This window comes from Trachypithecus francoisi, unplaced genomic scaffold (assembly GCF_009764315.1).
Source record: "Trachypithecus francoisi isolate TF-2019V2 unplaced genomic scaffold, Tfra_2.0 Contig01440, whole genome shotgun sequence".
Taxonomy (NCBI): Eukaryota; Metazoa; Chordata; class Mammalia; order Primates; family Cercopithecidae; genus Trachypithecus; species Trachypithecus francoisi.
This window is the reverse complement of record NW_022681431.1, coordinates 9,409,702-9,429,117: the sequence shown is the minus strand read 5'-3', so window position 1 is coordinate 9,429,117 and position 19,416 is coordinate 9,409,702. Positions and strand designations below refer to the sequence as shown.

At 40.6% G+C, this 19,416-nt stretch overlaps 1 protein-coding gene across 3 annotated transcripts in view; it reads right to left on the bottom strand.

The window, feature by feature from the left end:
* XPO7 (exportin 7) overlaps nt 1–19,058 on the bottom strand; it is an 89,818-nt gene extending 70,760 nt beyond the window's left edge. For 2 of the 3 annotated variants that reach the window (XM_033227303.1, XM_033227323.1), the window contains exon 1: nt 18,880–19,000. In XM_033227303.1, the coding sequence (XP_033083194.1) occupies nt 18,880–18,897 (18 nt within the window). In that variant the 5' untranslated portion in view covers nt 18,898–19,000. Of the gene's footprint in view, nt 1–18,879 lie in introns of all 3 variants that reach the window. The other variant, XM_033227286.1, reaches the window with a different exon arrangement.
* Nucleotides 19,059–19,416: the final 358 nt, after the last annotated feature.

Below are 19,416 nucleotides of genomic sequence, written 5' to 3'. Positions count from 1 at the left end.
AAAGTTTGAAAAAAAACTGATATGAAAGACTCATAAATATTATCTATATCTTATTTCTCTGAAACTTTAGTAATAAAAGTTTAATGAAAGTGGGAGTTTAATGCAAAATTTATATCTACTTTATAGATTACTCCAAAATCTTTAAGATTCTCATTTACTCACATAACATTTCTACTTGCAAAAACTGATGATTAATTTGAACATATCTGCTTAACAAATATATACTGCTTTTATAAAAGAGGAACAAAGATACCAAGAATTGGATACTGACTTCCTTTTTGGTCCAGGGTACTTCAATTTCTGCTTGATCCTCTACAATTAAACAGGGTTACCAATAAATAACTTCTGATGATTTTAGTGAACATTTTAATAATTAATGAACTAACTCCAAAGACAAGTATCTTCCCTTTGCTGACAAATGGCAGCTGTTGTAGATGGGGACACTGCAGTGACAGGAGCAGTGACGGGAACAGAGGGAAACAGCCATGAGCTACTTCAGAATCCTAGGAAATTAGACAAGCACAGTTTGAAAAGTACACTAAACTCAGCTCCTGTGGAGTCTGCCAGCAAAACATCAATTAAAAGTCTTCCCTATTATATGAGTACTAAGAGGTTTAATCTTCTTGGTAACTATCACCATAAGATATTAAAAGTGCTTCAGCCTGAAACGTAACAGATCAAGATGTTTTAAAAAGCAAACAGTTTAATGACTGAACTCAAGTGTGTTTTGGAAATACATTTAACACATCCAAATAAGATTCATTCATTTATTCGACTAATATGAATTTGTGTACGCCCTATGGTGGTCGTTCATAATCTACCAATGATTATATAAATTACACGTTAATCTAAACATTTTCTAGCCATGCCAAAAATTCCACAAGATAGGCAGTTTTGAAATTTTTAACCTCTTATTGTGCTATGCATTAAAAATAAGGTATAATTTTGGAACTAACAGATTAGTCAAAGTCTGAGTCTGTTAAGAGCGATCTAAAGGTTGATGGCAGAGTGAGCTTTTATTTTGCTAGGGCCAGTATATAACAGCAAGGCACTTAGGTCAGTAGTCCGTTGCCTTGTTAACCACTCAACAATGCTCTCCCCTCAACTCTCATTTCACCTGCAAAACCACCCCATATGAAGTAAATATTATTCCTCTTTTTCAAATGAAAAAAAAAAAGAGAAAAACCCCCAGAAAATTCTACCTATAGAGCAGTGTTTCACACTGGCCACTAATAGGATTACACGATAAAAAAAATTCCAATTTGGGAACTGCCCAGTTAACCAATTTTAAACAGAAGTTAACCCATTTTTAAACAGAAGAACTTGTAAGAGTCTTTAGTATGCTAATATACGCCAAAATTTTCTAAGAGAAAGATACAATACGTACTTTCCAACTTTAAGATCAAATAATCCTTGTTGTGGGCAATAGGTGATAGACCAATGAGACACCAAATACTTAGGAAATGCTGCTTTTGTGGCTTCACAAAATTTGAAGAGTCATCAAAATTGGGAGATTAATCTTTTGAGACTATCTTTAGAATATGTATCATTTAATACACATAGTAACACTGGTGAAAACAAGCATCAAACATTCTTTACAGGGTAGAAATCTAGTGACCTGCATACTGGGCAAGACTGCAGACTACAATATTCAAATTACACCTATGAAACAAAAGGGCAAAAATTCTTCTGTTGATTGACTGCATCTTCTGGACAGAGACAGAGGCCATGGTAAAAGGAATAATTATCAGCGATCCACAAATGGCTGCTAATCGGAATGACTTGAGGGTGTTGATCTTAAAAAAAATTAACATGCCACAACGAAACCCTGATTCAGTAGGTTCAAATGTGGTCCCAGGTAATTTTAACAGAGGTAGGGTTAGCAGACATTGTCTGACAGGTGACAAGAGTTCAATAAATACTGTTGTTACTGTTGGAGAGAGATATTCCACAAAAAGGTTTTGAGAAAAGAAAACCCCAAGGGACAGAATAGTGGCAACTACCAAAAAATGAGGAAAGCTGATTCAGTCTGTGGGATTTGCAGACGAGAGAGACAGAGAGATGGGGGGGGGGGGAAGAGAGAGAGAGAGAGATCTTGCCCCATACCACCCCTCATGACAGGACTCTGCATGGGCATGAGAAGGGCCATGGTTTTAATTAGTAGGAAGTCCAACACCATTTTATATATAAGAAAACTAAAGCTCTGAAGGTTCAAGTTATTTGTCCACGGTCACGCCACTATTAAATGGATTAAAATTTAGATCTTGCATTGGCCGGGCGCGGTGGCTCAAGCCTGTAATCCCAGCACTTTGGGAGGCCAAGGCGGGTGGATCACAAGGTCAGGAGTTCCAGACCAGCCTGACCAAGATGGTGAAACCCCGTCTCCACTAAAAATACAAAAATTAGCTAGGCGCAGTAGCATGTGCCTGTATTCCCAGCTACTTGGGAGGCTGAGGCAGGAGAATCGCTTGAACCTGGGAGGCAGAGGCTGCAGTGAGCTGAGATCGTGCCACTGCACTCTAGCCTGGGTGACAAAGCGAGACTCCATCTAAAAAAAAAAAAAATTTAGATCTTGCTTCAAAATCCAATGCTCCCTCCAAATTCGGTCTAATGAAACAAATTCCTCTTAAAGTCTTATCTATGAGAAAGAAGCAAAAGGTCAAGCTAATCAGTGAAAACTAATGGACACGCCAAACATATGAGTTAAGATTATCTGTATTTAATGGAAAGGAGGGAGTACTGGAAGGATACCTGAACGTGAAGCTAACTAGAGTTTTAATCCTGACTCTCACTGTATGTAGGACTTTAGGCAAAATGTCCAAATTACTTTAATTTCCAATTAGTTTGTTCACCTGAAAGAAGTCTGCACCTTGACATAAAAATCAAAAGAAATAATGCATTTGAAAACTGTGTAAACTAGGTTGAGACTTTTGGTTCCAGCAATATGGCAAACTAGTTAGCATTGAAACTTCCTGCCACAAATATCTACAGCTGCTATTTAAATACAAAAATCCTTTTAGATGCCTGGCTGTATTAACTAAAGAGTAGGCAAAATCAATTAGAGCCCAAACCGAAGAGAACTAAAACCCAGAGCAGTAAGCATGAAAGCTCCTTTGTGACTGTCCTGATGCAAACGGGAAGTGTGGATTTTGGTCTCGGTAATGCCTACATAAAATGCAAATGTCCTTAGTTCAGTTTATCATTTCTCATGATCTAATTCCAACAAACAGCCCAACTGAAAACACATGAAGTTTTTCCTTCATTAATCACACAGATGTCACAACCTGCTTTGTGGTGTACTTTCAGTTTTTTGCTATTACAATTAACCTTGTGCGAGTCCCTGCAACTGAAAATCATAGTCAAGATGTTTACACAAGGTTTCACTCTTTGCTTTGTCCTAATATATGGAATTCGCATTTTAATAAATCACTCAAATCTCTGGAAATCTGACTTGAATGCCTGCATAGCAATCTATCATATTCTAGTTCTTGCTAGTCTCTTGAGACCCACTGCCTCCTTAGCTCCTCGAGGTTTAGTCGGGATGTCTCCTTACAGTTCCTCCAGGTCTTTCTCACCTCAGGAACTTTCAACATGTCATTTCTTTTTGTCTGGTACACTGTCCCCTTCTTTCAGTGAATACTGTCACCCCAAAATAAAAATATTTCATTACAACATTTTTCTTCACAGCACTCATTGCAATTTATAAATATATATTTATTGGTATAATTTACTGAGTATCTATAAACCCTATGAAAGCAAGGACATGTCTATTTTGTTTTCCATTTTATCTCTAGTATGTAGCACAGTATTTGCCCCGTAACAATATACAACTGAAAAAAAATTTTCTCATTTAAACCTTAAGCATGTTTACTTGTACATTTTCTTTCATTATGCTAACAATGTAACAAAATTAAGATTTTGATGACTGGAAAAGTTAAAAATTCATATATTATCTCTAACAAGCAATATACAGTTAGCTACCCTCTACAAAAATGGCGTATGAATTATTTTTACTGCATAATCATACTCAAGATTTTTTTCTAGCTTAAAAACTATGTGATTCTAATATCACTTCATCAACCTGATAACAGTTATTATTCTGAACACCATGGATACACAGTAAAATTTCTGCATTCACAAATGAGACATTACAAATATTCAGCTATGGGCAAACAAAAGGGGTGGACCTGGTAGAGAAATGTTAACTGGCTGAACAATGCTTTCTTAATAGACCCACCATATAAATAAAATATAATATAAAAAATGTTACACTGTTAACAGAATAATGCTGTCTCTGTTTAAAAACAAGAGTCAGGGTAATATTTCAATGTTAAATAGACTTGTGTACATGTGCTCAGGAAAGTAATGATATATATGGCCTTGAAGCCAAAAATTAGAGAAATTTTCAAACTGTATATTATCTATTAAATAACGGTAACAACAATAACACTGTAAAATCCAGCAAAAGGGGGGACCGGGTGTGGTGGCTCACGCCTGTAATCCCAGCACTTTGGGAGGCCGTGCGGGTGGATCACGAGGTCAGGAGATCAAGACCATCCTGGCTAACATGGTGAAATCCTGTCTCTACTAAAAATAGAAAAAATTAGCCGGGTGTAGTGGTATGCACCTGTAGTCCCAGCTACTCAGATGGCTGAGACAGGAGAATCGCTTGAACCCAGGAGGCAGAGGTTGCAGTGAGCCGAGATCGTGCCACTGTACTCCAGCCTGGGCAACAGAGCGACACTCCATCTTAAACAAACAAACAAACAAATCCAGCAAAAGGAGAAGGAAATTTCCACCATGTTCTAAAACCTTAGAATGTAATATATGCCTATAATCCTGGAAGTAAAATACTACAGTATACCACATGCCAATGAATATTTTCTCGCCTGTAGAAACACACCTTTGATTCTCTAACAGAAGTCAATGTGAATATTAAATATACATTACAGCCAACTTTCCTTGAATGCTCCCATTTTGTATGTTATTTATTCATGTATATGCCTCTATATCACAGGTAAAAACAACGAATAGCCTATAGTTTAGACAGGTATGAGCTTTGTATCACAGGTGTAAACAACGAATAGCCTAGCTGCTAGACTACATTAACATTTAGCATCCCCTCTGGCCTACTGACCTGTGGTCCAATTATTATATAAACATTTAAAAGTTAGAAATAATAAAAGAAGAGATAAGAAATAAAGGCATAAAGGAAGAAGACAGAGTTTTAACCGGCATAAAAATTCAAAAGAAACTTTTCAGCTCTCTTTATCTCTTTTCCCACGAGAAAACCCTAAACACTGTGTGTACTCCTTTAGAAGTCTGGGCAAGAAAGAAGCATAAGAAATTCAAAACAGAACATTAAAGGGAAGAAAGATAAAAGCAATCACAATACTTAATCTTGGAACCCTGAACTTTGATTCACAGAAGCAAAGAATTCAGGGTTTCATATTTACCCTCTGACAAAAAAAAAAAAGCAAAAAAGAATATTAAGTAAATGTTTCTCAGGAAGTTTTGACATATATGCCCCACACATTGCTAGTTTTCTCATTCTCTGGAATTCTAAATCATTTTTCCCTTAACAGTTTTGTAAAATATCAATTTGCTTTTCAAGTTTACACTGCTGTATGATCTATGGAAAATGCTTTTTATTAATCAAGTCAGTAAACAAGGAAGACCAGGCAAACAGCATATTTAAAAGCTTCTGGCCGGGCGTGGTGGCTCACGCCTGTAATCTCAGCACTTTGGGAGGCGGGCAGATCACCTGAGGTCAAGAGTTCGAGACCAGCCTGGCCAACATGGTGAAACTCCATCTCTACTAAAAATATAAGAATTAGCTGGGCTTGGTGGTAGGTGCTTGTAATCTCAGCTACTCAGGAGGCTGAGGCAGAAGAATCGCTTGAACCTGGAAGGCAGAGGTTGCAATGAGCCAAGATCGCGCCACTGCACTCCAGCCTGGGCTACAAGAGCAAGACTTTGTCTCAAAATAAATAAATAAAATAATCTAACAGAATAGAAGATTTTAAAAAAGAAGTCTTTTTCTAGATACCCTTGAAACAACAGTTGATAAAAGATAAAGAAAATGAACCCGGTTTTCTAACAGTTAAAACATGGGATGGAGAAACAAAACAGACCAAGGGTAGATAAGATAGAATTGGTATAAACCTTTAAGGGGTATTGGCGGCCAGAGTAGTCAGCATTTCATGATTTATTCAAACTCCTGAGACTATGACCTCTTGTTTTTTGCATTAAATGCATGCCTATTTCATTGCTGGTTGTAAAAAACATTTTACTCTTGTCAGTGGTAACAGAATCTGAGGCTGTTCCAGCAAACAAAATAGAATAAAGTATCAGTGTTTCACTCAAGTCTTGCAGTTGCTGTAAGTTAATAAGAAATAAGGTAGGCATGGGCCAGGTGCGGTGGCTCACGCGCGTAATCCCAGCACTTTGGGAGGCCGAGGTCAAGAGTTCGAGGACAGCCTGACCAACATGGTGAAACCCCACCTCTACTAAAAATACAAAAATTAACTAGGTGTGGTGGCAGGTGCTTGCAGTCCCAGCTACTTGGGAGGCAGAGGCAGGAGAATCGCTTGAACCCGGGAGGCGTAGGTTGCAGTGAGCTGAGATTGTGCCATTGCACTCCAGCCTGGGCAACAGAGCGAGACTCTGTCTAAAAAAACAAAAGAGAGAGAGAGAAATAAGATAGGCACGGGTTGGGCACAGTGGCTCATGGCTGTAATCCTAGCACTTTGGGAAGCAGAGGTAGGCAGATCACTTGAGGTCAGGAGTTTGAGACCAGCCTGGCCAACATGATGAAACCCTGCCTCTACCAAAAAATACAAAAATTAGCTGGGCGTGGCGGTGTGTGCCTGTGGTCCCAGCTACTTGGGAAGCTAAGGTGGGAGAAATGCTTGAACCCAGAAGTGAGTGCAGATCGCACCACTGCACTCCAGCTTGGGCAACAAAGCAGCTGACATCTGAGATATTTACAACATCTAAAGACTACTGAAATGGAATTTCACTATGAAAAAAAGTGACTTCTAATTCAACTTGATAACAGATAAACAATCAATTTCCTATACCACTGTTACAGTAATTATTCTGTCACTCTACTTAAAAACCTTCAACTACACACCTATGGTACAAACTCCTTATTATGCTACAAGAGGCACTTCATGTTCTGGTCTCTTCCTACCATTACATTGATTTCCTCTATAGAAGCCATATTTGCTTTCCTGGAATGTTACGTGAACATATATATAGCTTTATCTATGGTACTTTGCTTGGTGTGCTCTTATCAACCTGGAGAACACCAGGCCTTTTCAGATCTGGCTTAATGATTCACCACTTTAAGAAGGCTTTCCTGGATCTCCAAGGGAGGACTGACACTTGTGTCTTATGTTCTATGCATAAAAGTGTCCTATCACTGATCTTGCTCTATAATCGTTATTGGTGTACATTTCTATCTATTCAGGTCCTTGAACAAGGACACTATATTTTATTCACATTTATATTCCCATTGCCTAACAATCTGGCACACAACACATGACCAAACAATACCAGCCAAATGAGGGAATGTTTACTGATGTGTGTATCTCACCAAATAACCAGGAGGATAATAGTATTCTAAACAATACTATTCTATTAAATAGGTGAACATTTAGGGTACATATAAAATATATCTGGTCTTGGGAGGCCGAGACGGGCAGATCACGAGGTCAGGAGATCGAGACCATCCTGGCTAGCTAACACAGTGAAACCCCGTCTCTACTAAAAAATACAAAAAGCTAGCCGGGCGAGGTGGCAGGCGCCTGTAGTCCCAGCTACTCGGGAGGCTGAGGCAGGAGAATGGCGTAAACCCGGGAGGCGGAGCTTGCAGTGAGCAGAGATCCGGCCACTGTACTCCAGCCTGGGTGACAGAGCGAGACTCCGTCTCAGAAAAAAATAAATAAAAATAAAATATATCTGGTCAATTACAGAATGTGACAGAAACCATGTTTGAAACCAGAAATGGCAGAAGTTGTTTTAAAACATATCTTTCTGGATGCCTCTAAAACATTTACTCATTACACATTTCCCCTACTTGCTCAGTGTTAGCTGGTGCATTTATATTCCCACTTCAGCAAAACATTTATTTCTAGGATGGATTAGGAAGTTATTGACATGAGTGATGAATCACCAAAAACTTACAAACATCTCTATGTTAAGAACAAAATAATGCATAATTACATAATATTTTCGCCAAAGAGAATGACTATGTAATCATAGATTTACTGACTTTCACTTCACTCTTTAGAGTCAGTTATGCCTGCCCCTCAGCACAGTCACACAAAACAGTTTTCACTGAAAAAAAAAAAAAAAAAACAACCCTTTAAATTCAATCTTAAAATAGGCTATCTTAGCCATTTCAACTTAGAATATTCTGCATTATTTTCAAAGCTCATGCTATTATGAAAAACTTTATGGTAAATAATATTTTAAAATTAGAAGCTGAAGAGAACTAGGATTGCTAGTATATCAGGACTTAGCACCAGGAAATAGTGATTTCATGGTTTAGTATTTCCCTCCATATCCTCCATGTCATCTGTAAAATAGTTACAAATATGTAGGAATTTTAGAAGGTTTGTTCTTTGCAAAATGCTTTGGGAGATAATACATTAACACTTGTTTTTTTCTTCTAAAACTATTTCCTATCAGTAAAATTCTGAATTTCTTTTACGAGTTAACTGCTTTCTCTCATCACTTGGCCAAGAGAACAGGACATACATGGATAACAAAATATATCCATTTGCATTCACACACATCTGAGAGGACGAGGATCTAGCTTATTTTTACTGACATCTAGGAAAGCAATCCTATAACCTATGTTCCACTTTGCTTCTAATCCCTTTGGTTCAGTGGCAAGTTTATTCTAGAGTAGCACTGTCCAATAGAAATTTCCATGATAGTGGAAATATTTTAGATGTGCACTATGCAATATGGTAGCCACTAGCCTTATGTGGCTACTGAGCACTTGAAACGTGGTTGGCACGACTGAAGAACTTGATGCAGTTCCTGTCAAACTGGGCTTGGATTAGAAACATACTAGGCTGGTACCTCCTCCACCCAAAAGTCAGGCAATAGATTTGAAGGGACCCATCACCAAAGAAGATCTACCAGGAGTCTGCAAATGTTTTCTCTACAGGGCCAGAGAGTAAATGTTTTAGGCCAAAATGTCTGTCAAGCCTATTCAAATCTGCCACTGTGGTACAAAAACAGCCATAGAGGATACAGAGACGAATGCATATTTCAATAAAACTTATTTATGAACAGTGAAATCAGAATTTCATATAATTATCATGCAACATGGAATATTATTCTTTTAGATGTTTTCAATCATTTAAAATGTAAAAGCTATTCCAGGGTGCAGGCCATACAAAAATAGGCTGTCAGGCCAAAACACCAGCCTGGTTTGCAAGCCTGAGATATACAAATGTCAGTAAGCACGTGAAGAGATGCTCAACATGTCAGTCATCAAAGAAGTACAAACTAAAAACACAAGATCCTACTAGAATGGCAAAAGAATGACATACTAAATATTGGTGAAGTTATGAAATAACTCGATGTACAGTCATTTTGGAAAATTGGTTGTTTCTTTAAAAATGTAAACATACATGGCAGGGCGCAGTGGCTCACGCCTGTAATTCCAGCACTTTGGGAGGCCGAGGCAGGCGGATCACGAGGTCAGGAGATCAAGACCATCCTGGCTAACAAGGTGAAACCCCATCTCTACTAAAAAAATACAAAAAATTAGCCGGGTGTGGTGGCGGGTGCCTATAGTCCCAGCTACTAGGGAGGCTGAGGCAGGAGAATGGTGTGAACCCAGGAGGCGGAGCTTGCAGTGAGCCGAGATCGCACCACTGCACTCCAGACTGGGCAACTGAGTGAGACTCCATCTCAAAAAAAAAAAAAAAAAAAAAGTAAATGTACACCATAGGACTCAGCCATTCTACTCCCAGGTACTCAAGAAAAATAAAAATGTACATCCATACAGAGACTGGTATATGAATATTCACAGCACCTTTATTCACAATGACTAAAAACTGGGAACAACCTGAATGTCTCCCAAAGAGTGAATGGATACATCCACTGTGATATATTCATACAATGGAACACTTGTCAACAATGAAAAGTAACCAAGCACTCCTATTATGCAACAATGAGAATGAATCTCAGAGTCACCTTGCTGAGTGAAAGAAGTCAGAAAACAAGAGTACACAGTAAGTCCATTATATAAAATTCCAGAAAACGCAAACTAATTTATAGTGACAGAAAGCAGAACAGGGTTGTGTGGGGCTGAGAGCTGAGGGAGGGACAGACTGCAAAATGGAAATGTTCCATATTTCGATCCCAGAGTCACAGGTGTATGTATCTGTCAATTTGTACACTTTAAATGGATGTAGTTTACTGTACACATAAAATTTGAGTAAAAAGGAAAGATTTTATTCCACTGGCATCAGATTTACCCAAAAGTCATCTTTTTATGAACCAAATATCCACTTTCGTGAGTGCTGTTTACATTAGAGGTGAGAGGTATGGGAGGAACAGATAAAAAGTTGGGTCAGCTGGGCGTGGTGGCTCACACCTGTCATCCCAGCACTTTGGGAGGCCGAGGCGGGAGGATCACCTGAGGTCACGAGCTCAAGACCAGCTGGACCAACATGGAGAAACCCCATCTCTACTAAAAATACAAAATTAGCCGGGCGTGGTGGTGCATGCCTATAATCCCAGATACTCGGGAGGTTGAGGCAGGAGAATTGCTTGAACCCAGGAGGCAGAGGTTGTGGTGAGCCAAGATCATGCCACTGCACTCCAGCCTGGGCAACAAGAGCAAAACTCCATCTAAAAAAAAAAAAGAAGCTGGTTTTTAAGTCTCACTCTATCAATGTTATCAATATTGACAGGAAATGTGCCTCTAGGAACCTTTAGGGTACATTAATAGTAACCTAAATCAAATAGCTCTGAATGGACATGTTTTAGGAATTATGTGAAATTAAAACTTCTTGCTCACAACATTCTGCTCTCCCTGTTTGGAGTGTGTCTAACTGCAGAATTCCAAGAAATAGTAATTAATCTTTTACATTACAACAAATTTTCATTTGTAACACCTGTGGGATAATGTCCTTATTTTATTTGAATTTTATTTTATTTTATTTTATTTTTTAAGACTTGGGGTCTTGCTATGTTACCCAGGCTGGACTTGAACTCCTGTACCCAAGTGATCCTCCCAGCTCAGCCTCCCCAGTAGCTGGGACTATAAGCATCTATCTGTGCCCCTGCCTGGCTTATCCTTACATACTCCCTGTTGCTCAGGTTTAATTCGCCTAAAAACAATTTAATACTGGTTTTATGAAAGCCTGAAGAAAGTTGGTCAGTTCTGGAACATTATCAGTTCAAAATATTAAGACTAAGGAAAACAAGGTCACATTTTCCAGTAAGTTTTATTTAATCTTTAAAATTCTTGGGTATGCCCCAGGCTAGTTTTTCACAAGACCTCGCAGGGATCCTTAGATGGGTCAATGACAAGCTGAAGATAAAAAATCACCTACTGACACAAAACATTATATTCTAAATAATTTGTGGCTATATACTGGGTAAAATTTAGATTTTTTTTCAACTGAGTACAGATGCATAGATATGAGAAATATACATCAGGTTTCCCAGATCTTTTTCAGAGCAAACTTTATGTTACAGGTTCTTAAAGTTAAATTTCATTACTGATTTTAGATGTCTTTTTGGAAGACAGAAATAAAGCACTGAAGTTCAGGAGTTAGTGGAGGTGAATGAGGTTAAAAAAAAAAACAAGCTTTGAAATAATTTTTGCCAAACTCATGACATATGCTTCCAAAACTTTGCAAACAATTCTAAATAGAATTGGAAAAAATCCTAAGAAAACGCTTCATTTCCCTTTTCTAGCCTTAAATACACCCCTTTAAACCATAAATTGACTAAAACTTTAGGGCAAATGTCTAGCAAGACTCTCAATTCTTTCTGAGACTGCACACTTTAAATATCATTCTTATGCAAATACCAACGAGATTAGCATGTGTCCAACACAAGTTCATATACTTAAAAGCTAAAAGGCCACCACAGCTATAACATTACAATTTCCTGAAGTAGTATAACGGATTATTTTAATAATCTGCTTGTTTTCAGAGGAACCTTATTTTCCAGAGAAAATTATTTTGATCTTTTTTTTTCATCTAACTAATGTTTTTCTAAGAGACTTTGTTTAAAACCCAGGGTTTTTAAGTGAGAATCATTTCTCAGCCTACCAGCATCAACATTTGACTAATAATGTTAATTTCTTGTCCCATAAGAAATATCTTTCACTGCTTATTGTCCAACTAAGAGACCTCTTTCGTTACTGTTTGGGGCATGAGAGAACTCAATTTGTGAGACATGCTACAGATGACTAATCTGACAGAAAAAAACTCTGGGAGTTTTAGAAATTGGGCATCAAGAAGAGGAAGAGATATTTAAGATAGATGAAACGGAAATGTTAGTTTGAGCATAAATATTTTAAGAAATTTTACAAACATGCACATAAGAATTGAGAACACAGTGGTATATTGGGGAGAGAATATAAGGATGACAACTGGAAATCCCATCTGGAATGCCTGAAGTACAAGGGACTTCACAGATCACTTAATCCAGGCTCAGAGACCAAATGAGTTTCCCAATTAAATGGCATAACACTATAAAAGGCTTAGCATGGTGCCTGGCATATAACAGACACTCAGTTAATATTGGTATCCCCCTTTCCCTAAGCCCAACCAAGTCACACTCCAGTAACTCTTACAATAACCACCACCACGAACATCATCTAAATCTTCCCACAGCGAGTTCTCCGGTCTTCCAGAGATACGAGGTCTTTCAATCACCTTATTTCAAGGAAAATTCTATTACTATTATCTCTATACCGATGTTACAGTGCTGCGGTGAGCATTAAATGAGATCAATTAATGCTGGCATGAAGTTTCCAATTCTGCCTTCTCTTAAATACATCCTTCCCATTTTATGGCAGTAGAAGTGTGTGTGTCCTTGTGTGCATGCACACATGTGTGAAGGGGTGAACAGCCATTGAAACAAATATCAGAAATACTTAGGATCTAGGTTTTTACAACTGTCCTTCCTCCCTCAAGATTTTGATATGCCTCCCGGGTACCAATCCCATTCCATTGAGAATTTCCTAGTAATGAGTCACTATAAATGTTAGGAATGAATGTATTCCTCAGATGTATTGGAATGGGGGAAAAATATAATGGGGTAGTAACTGCCCCCTCAATCAGGGGCATGTCGACAAAACCAGTCTCATTACAAATTCACAACTCAATGACCAGGCTTGTTATGATGCTCAATTCAATGTAAGGCCCTGAAAGCAGACTATCACATATTGTATTTCCTTCTATGTGTCTGCACAGTAACAAAAATGGGATATTAGTAGATGCTTAAGTGGTCACCATTAATCATCCTCAAGAATTTAATTCAGTATTTAAAAATTCAGCTTGCATGTAACTCTCCAGGAACATCTATCATGGTCCTGAACTAGATTTCAAATAAGTCAAAACAGAAATACTTGTAAATCAGTTTCTCAATAAAATGTTGTAAGCATTTTCATCTAAAAAGGCACCTATCTTTAAACTCTAACAAGGTTCATGAATGGCCTAAAATTGTAGGTAAAATTTTGTGTAGGCACACTCTCCCCACCCCTACCAGAGAGCACTAACATAGCTTCCATCACATTCTGAAATAAATCCCCCCAAAGCTGTATAATCACTGCTCTGTACTGCTTCTCCCCCTGGCTTTGAAGCTAAAACTCTCAAGTTACTCAGCTTAAGTTCTAAAAGCAGATTTAAAACTCAAATGACAGGATAGTAGTTAGTGGTAGGGTGTGGGGGGCTACAGGTAGCTGTTGAGAGGGTATCAGGGGACTTCTGGGGCACCGGTAATATTGACTTGATTTGGGTGCTGGTTACAAAGGAGTATTCACTTTGTGAAAATTCATCAAGCTGAACACTTAGGATTTCTGTCTGCAGGTATATATTTCAATAAAAAGTTTTTGAAACAAATAACAAGATGGGTCACTTATACACAGCATATATCATTGCAGAATTTAATGAAGTCCTTAAAAATGATGCGCTAGGAGAGGCCCACTGGTAACGAACTGCAGTCTCCAGACAACAGCTAGTGAGGAACTGAGGCCTGACCAGGCCCACTGTGAGTAAACCTGAAAGAAAATTCTCTATCCTCAAGTCAAACCCTGAGGTGGAATGCAGCCTGGAGCCCCAGCTAAGAGTTTGACTGCAAATGAGACCCCTAACCAAAACCATCTAGTTAAGCCACTCCCAGATTCCTAACCCTGAGAAAATGTGAGATGTTAGGTGTTTAAAAAAAAACATGCAGTTTCAAAACACTATCTTCCTTAACATACTGAAGTGGGGAAAGTAGCCTCAGTAGTTTTACCTACAGACAGACATTAGCTTATTGGTTTAAACTGGCAACTTTCCCACCTTGAAAGGCTGTGGTACAATATTGCTTTCAAAACCCAACCAAGAAAAAAGAAAATACAGCTGGTGGTTATGAACATCAATTTCTCGGTCAAATGGAAGCTAATTTCTCTGTAGACATATAACAGGGATCTTCCTGATACTTCTTTCTATACCTTCATCTAAATTAGAGATTCTTCCATCACTGTACTGTATTTTTTTACACGTGTGTTAAGTGTTTGAATGATCCCATATGTACATATACATCTCTTAATTTTTCCCAAGGCTTTCAGAGGAAATATACTAAAGTCAGCGTAATCAAGTAAATATATATATATATATATATATGTTTTAAATACAGACATTTCCAGTGTGAATGGAAGTAAAATAATGAAATAAAACATACATGTATTATTTGTATAAACCCACGAAAGAGGTATATCAGGGTGGGAGTGGGTAATGGGACATAGTTATTGCTTATCATCCAACACAGATGTAGCATGTTTTGAAATCAATGTACTCTTTCTTTCTTTCTTTTTTTTTTTTGAGACGGAGTCTCGCTCTGTCACCCAGGCTGCAGTGCAGTGGCGCGACCTCGGCTCACTGCAAGCTCCGCCTCCCGGGTTCACGCCATTCTCCTGCCTCAGCCTCCCAAGTAGCTGAGACTACAGGCGCCCGCAATCACACCCTGCTAATTTTTTTGTATTTTTAGTAGAGACGGGGTTTCACTGTGTTAGCCAGGATGGTCTCGATCTCCTGACCTCTTGATCCGCCTGCCTCGGCCTCCCAAAGTGCTGGGATTTGAAATCAATGTATTCTTTCTCGTATCTATGTGTGTGCTCCTGAAGCCTGCCAAAAGAGCATCAGAATTGAACATTTCAGCAGTCTGGCTCCAGTGTCTTTCTCATTCTGAATCCTCTGCAGTGCCCAGCACAGAAAGGGCCTTGCACACACTAAGCATTCTGGTATTAGATGAACTGGAAAAAAGTTAGAAAAGTTATTGTTTTTCACATTTAAAATTCTCAAAAGTTATATGGAACTCCCTTCTCAAAATGGACTACCCATAGCACTTATCATTTCCTTGTGTATTGTTAAAATCTGAAAAAACAACCATCACTTTTGCTATCATCAGGCCGAATTTTTGCACCCTGCTAAAATTTAACCTGACAAGTTGTAATGATTCTTCGCAACTCCCTAGAGTTACACTGGCAGTCAATATTTAATGACTGTGCCTGGAATTTAAAACAAACTATGACTACGTTGCAAATAGTACATTCTGCTAGTATAGTCATAATGCAGAGCCCACTAAATAATACTTCAGGATTTGGGATAAGACCCAATACAACAATGTAGTAATTCCAACAAAATCCTAAAATCAGTCTTCATTTCCATTATTTATAGTACAGCTAATTCATATTAAATAGCATATTCGATATATAAATCATATTCTTTCCTTTTCCTCTCGAGCTCCGGAACACCAGCTAGCACTATTAAAACATCTGATCCTTCTTAATCTTTTTTATCACCACTGTTTGCTGAGCATTGTCTTCATCTCTTTGCAATAACTTGCCAGCTTTAGGTATGTTAAAAAAAACATGAAAGGAATGGCAACTAAAGATAATTAAACACAAAACATAAGTTTGATTTTTTTTCTCCCAGGCAAAGCTTTGTAACTACCCTCTCCTCAGGGTGAAAGTTAGACAAGGTTATCTGAGACCAAGAGTTAGAAACCCATCACATCGAGGAGCTGCTTAAGGGCACTCTTCTACAGACACTTCCCTATAACATCAACAGAGCTAAAAAGCAAACCAAATATTGTAATTTCCCCATTACGAAAGTTTTATAGCACTTAAAATCGTCCATAAAACACATATCCTTAGAAGAGAGATATCCAAGACATAAGCCTGAGAGAACCGGAGAATCATATGACACTCAGCCTCAATTATGAAAAAACTGCTCACCCTGGTGGTTCAGAAAAGCACTAGATATGTAATGACTCGACTATTTAGTTCTACAAATGCAGCTCTCAAATAATCAGTCATGAATCTGTAACAGACACCTATATAAACTTCACGTTTGATCAGTGTTATGAGAAAAATATCCCTGCCACCCTCCCCACAATTCATTGCAGACAGGTCTTGAATGAATCCTTTAATTACTCATTCTACCTAGGGAAGGGTGTATCTTTTTCACAGGAAGGTTTTCTGCCACAATAAAGTACCACCTTAAAGTCTGTGAGTGCCCAATACTATTAACACTTACTGGTCTAACAAAGAAAAGCAGGATGTCCCATTCTCTCCAAAGAAAAAAATTCACTCACAAACTTACCCCGGTGATATGAAGACCACTAAGCACTAATTTAGACCAACAGATTGCAGCTCTTAAAAGTAAATAAAGGTTACAAATAAAACATTGACCAAGATGCTCCCCTTTGTTTTGAAAAGTTAATAAATTCTTACTTCCGTAGATTTCTGAGTGGTGAGTGGGAGAACAACATCTTACTAAAAATAAAACAGACCTTCCTTGGAGCGACAAATGCTGTGAAGATTGCTTTGATGCATCCTGACTTTCACAGAACGACAACCTTTTCGCTTCAAAAATGTGGGAGATCACATTAAGAGATTTCTTTAGGGGAAGCAGCAAATAGCACGATGCATACTCATAAAAGTACTGACCCTCTCTGCATGCCAAAGCACGGTCAGAAAGGCTATCTACTCAAAGCCTGTTCTAGAATGCTCATAGACACCCCCCATCCCCCAGTAAGGAAGTGCACTAGATCCAACCTCCAAAGACTTTGGGACACTTAGCTTTATCTTAAGCAAATCTCATTATCATTCTTGTGCTTTGGTTTTTGTTCCTTTAAATGACAGAAGTAATTCCTGCCTACTGAGTCTTGTAAGATGCAAGAATTTTTAAAAATCACGTAAAATCTTTCACGCTTCTTAGAAATGGCTGCTATAAAACTCAAGGTGCTACACTATTATTATTATTATCATCATCTCTTTGTATCAACTTTTACTGCCACTTCTGAATTAAGCCAAGGTAGTGACTTTGAAACACAAATCCGGTGGTTTTCCATCTGTGGTTACGTTTCTTGCTATAATTCTGTCCTGACAACTTGTCCCGCACACTCCGAAGATCTACTTTACTGATCTCTGGCCCGAAAATTAAGTATTTTATTTAGTCCCTTTTCTACAAAGAAAGGGGCAGAAGTCACATCACTTCAGATTCTTGTAGACGTATTAAGAATGACATCATTCTTTTCACTTGAGGAATGATGCCATAGAGTATAAAGGCGACACTTGTTGCCCTCTAATCTTTCCTTCCCACAATACAAAACCTGTGCAGTTGGTTACCTAGAAAATTGGAAGGTTCCCCACAATGGACGTGCATCAACTGTCACAAAAATATCAGATCTCAGGCACGGACAGGAAAAACTTTATCTAGTTTGCAAGAAATTAAACCCTGCAGTCCTCCAGCTGCTACTGGGTTTGGTGTGGGCTGTCCCTTTCTAGGGCCTGTGCCTGTCTTTGAGGAGAGTGGCCTGGTCCCACAGCACGCTCGGGGCAGCTCTTGAGCCAGATCAAGACCCTCCCGAGCAACGTCTGCACCCAACCCTGCATCTCTCCTTTCAGACACACCCCCCTCCACCCAGTGTTTCATGGTAGGTGTGGGCGCTCAACTCCTTCACTGTGGCTAGGAGGACGCGAGGAGAGGCGGGCCGAGGCCTGAGCACCCATTTTGGAGGACCGGGGAGCTCGGCCCTCCGGGCTGTGCGATTTGGAGTGTCGGAGCGAAGGGCGCATCCGTGGGAGGGGGAAGGAGGCCGGGGTGGCTGGGGGGGGTCTCTCATATTCCGGGGTGTGAGAGGAAGGCGGCGGGAAAGACTCCAGAGAGCGAGGTTTATCAGCGCGAGGTTTCCTTTTTGTTATCTGTTGAGGGATGGCGGGCGTAATGGGGGCATCCCCCTCAGGAGAGAGTCAGCAAGGGGGTCCCCCTCGCTTCACCGTGGGGCGGGGGGGGCCCCCGAGGACTTGACGGAGGCCTCCCCCGGGCACGAAGACAGTGACTGACAAGCGTTGTGGGCTGCGCGCGCCGGGACGCCCGTTCCTGCTCCTGCAGCCCCGCGCGCGAGGCGTGGGACCGGGTGGGAGGGGACGGAGGAGGCCCCCGGCCTGGGAGGCGGGAAAGGCCCCGGGGCTCCGGGACGGGCGGCGGCTCCAGAGCCCCGAGTGGCGGCGGCGTGGGCCTGGCGAACCCCGAACCGGCTGGCGCCCTGTGGGCCGCGTGCGCCCCAGACTCCACTCGCCGCTCTCCGTGGCCGCCCCCTCCCCCCCGCGGCTCCTCTCACCTGCACATGATCCGCCATTTTGCTCCATTCATGCTCCTCTCCGGCCCCCCCTCCCCCCCAGCGCGCACCTCGGCCGGGGCCGCTGCCGCCGCCGCCGCCGACGCCGTCGCCGCTGCGCCTGCGCGCTGGGGGCTCGTCGCGCTACGCTCGTGGCGTAGCGCCGCTCAGCTGCGCAGGCCCCGGCGGCTCGGGCCGTGGTTGGAGAATGCGCAGCACCGCTGGGACGGCGTAAAGGCGCGGGCAACGTCAGCGGCACGGAGACGCCGGGTGGGAGGAAGGAGCGGGCCCCGGGAGCGCGAAGGAGGGGCGGCTGGGGGAACAAAGCTTTGTTTACATGGTTTTTAAAGGGGCCGCGCTCATTCCGGCTGGCGGGCGCTGGAGTGGGAGTTGGCGCTGCCTCTTCTGCTCGTCCGCGTGGTGAGGGCTCCTGGATGGGGGCCGGGATCTGTCGCCGCCCCGGGACTTCTGCACCCAGTGGCTTCCTCTCTTCCCAACAGTCGTCCGCCTTGTCTCGCCCCTGGACGTCTCCCACCCCCA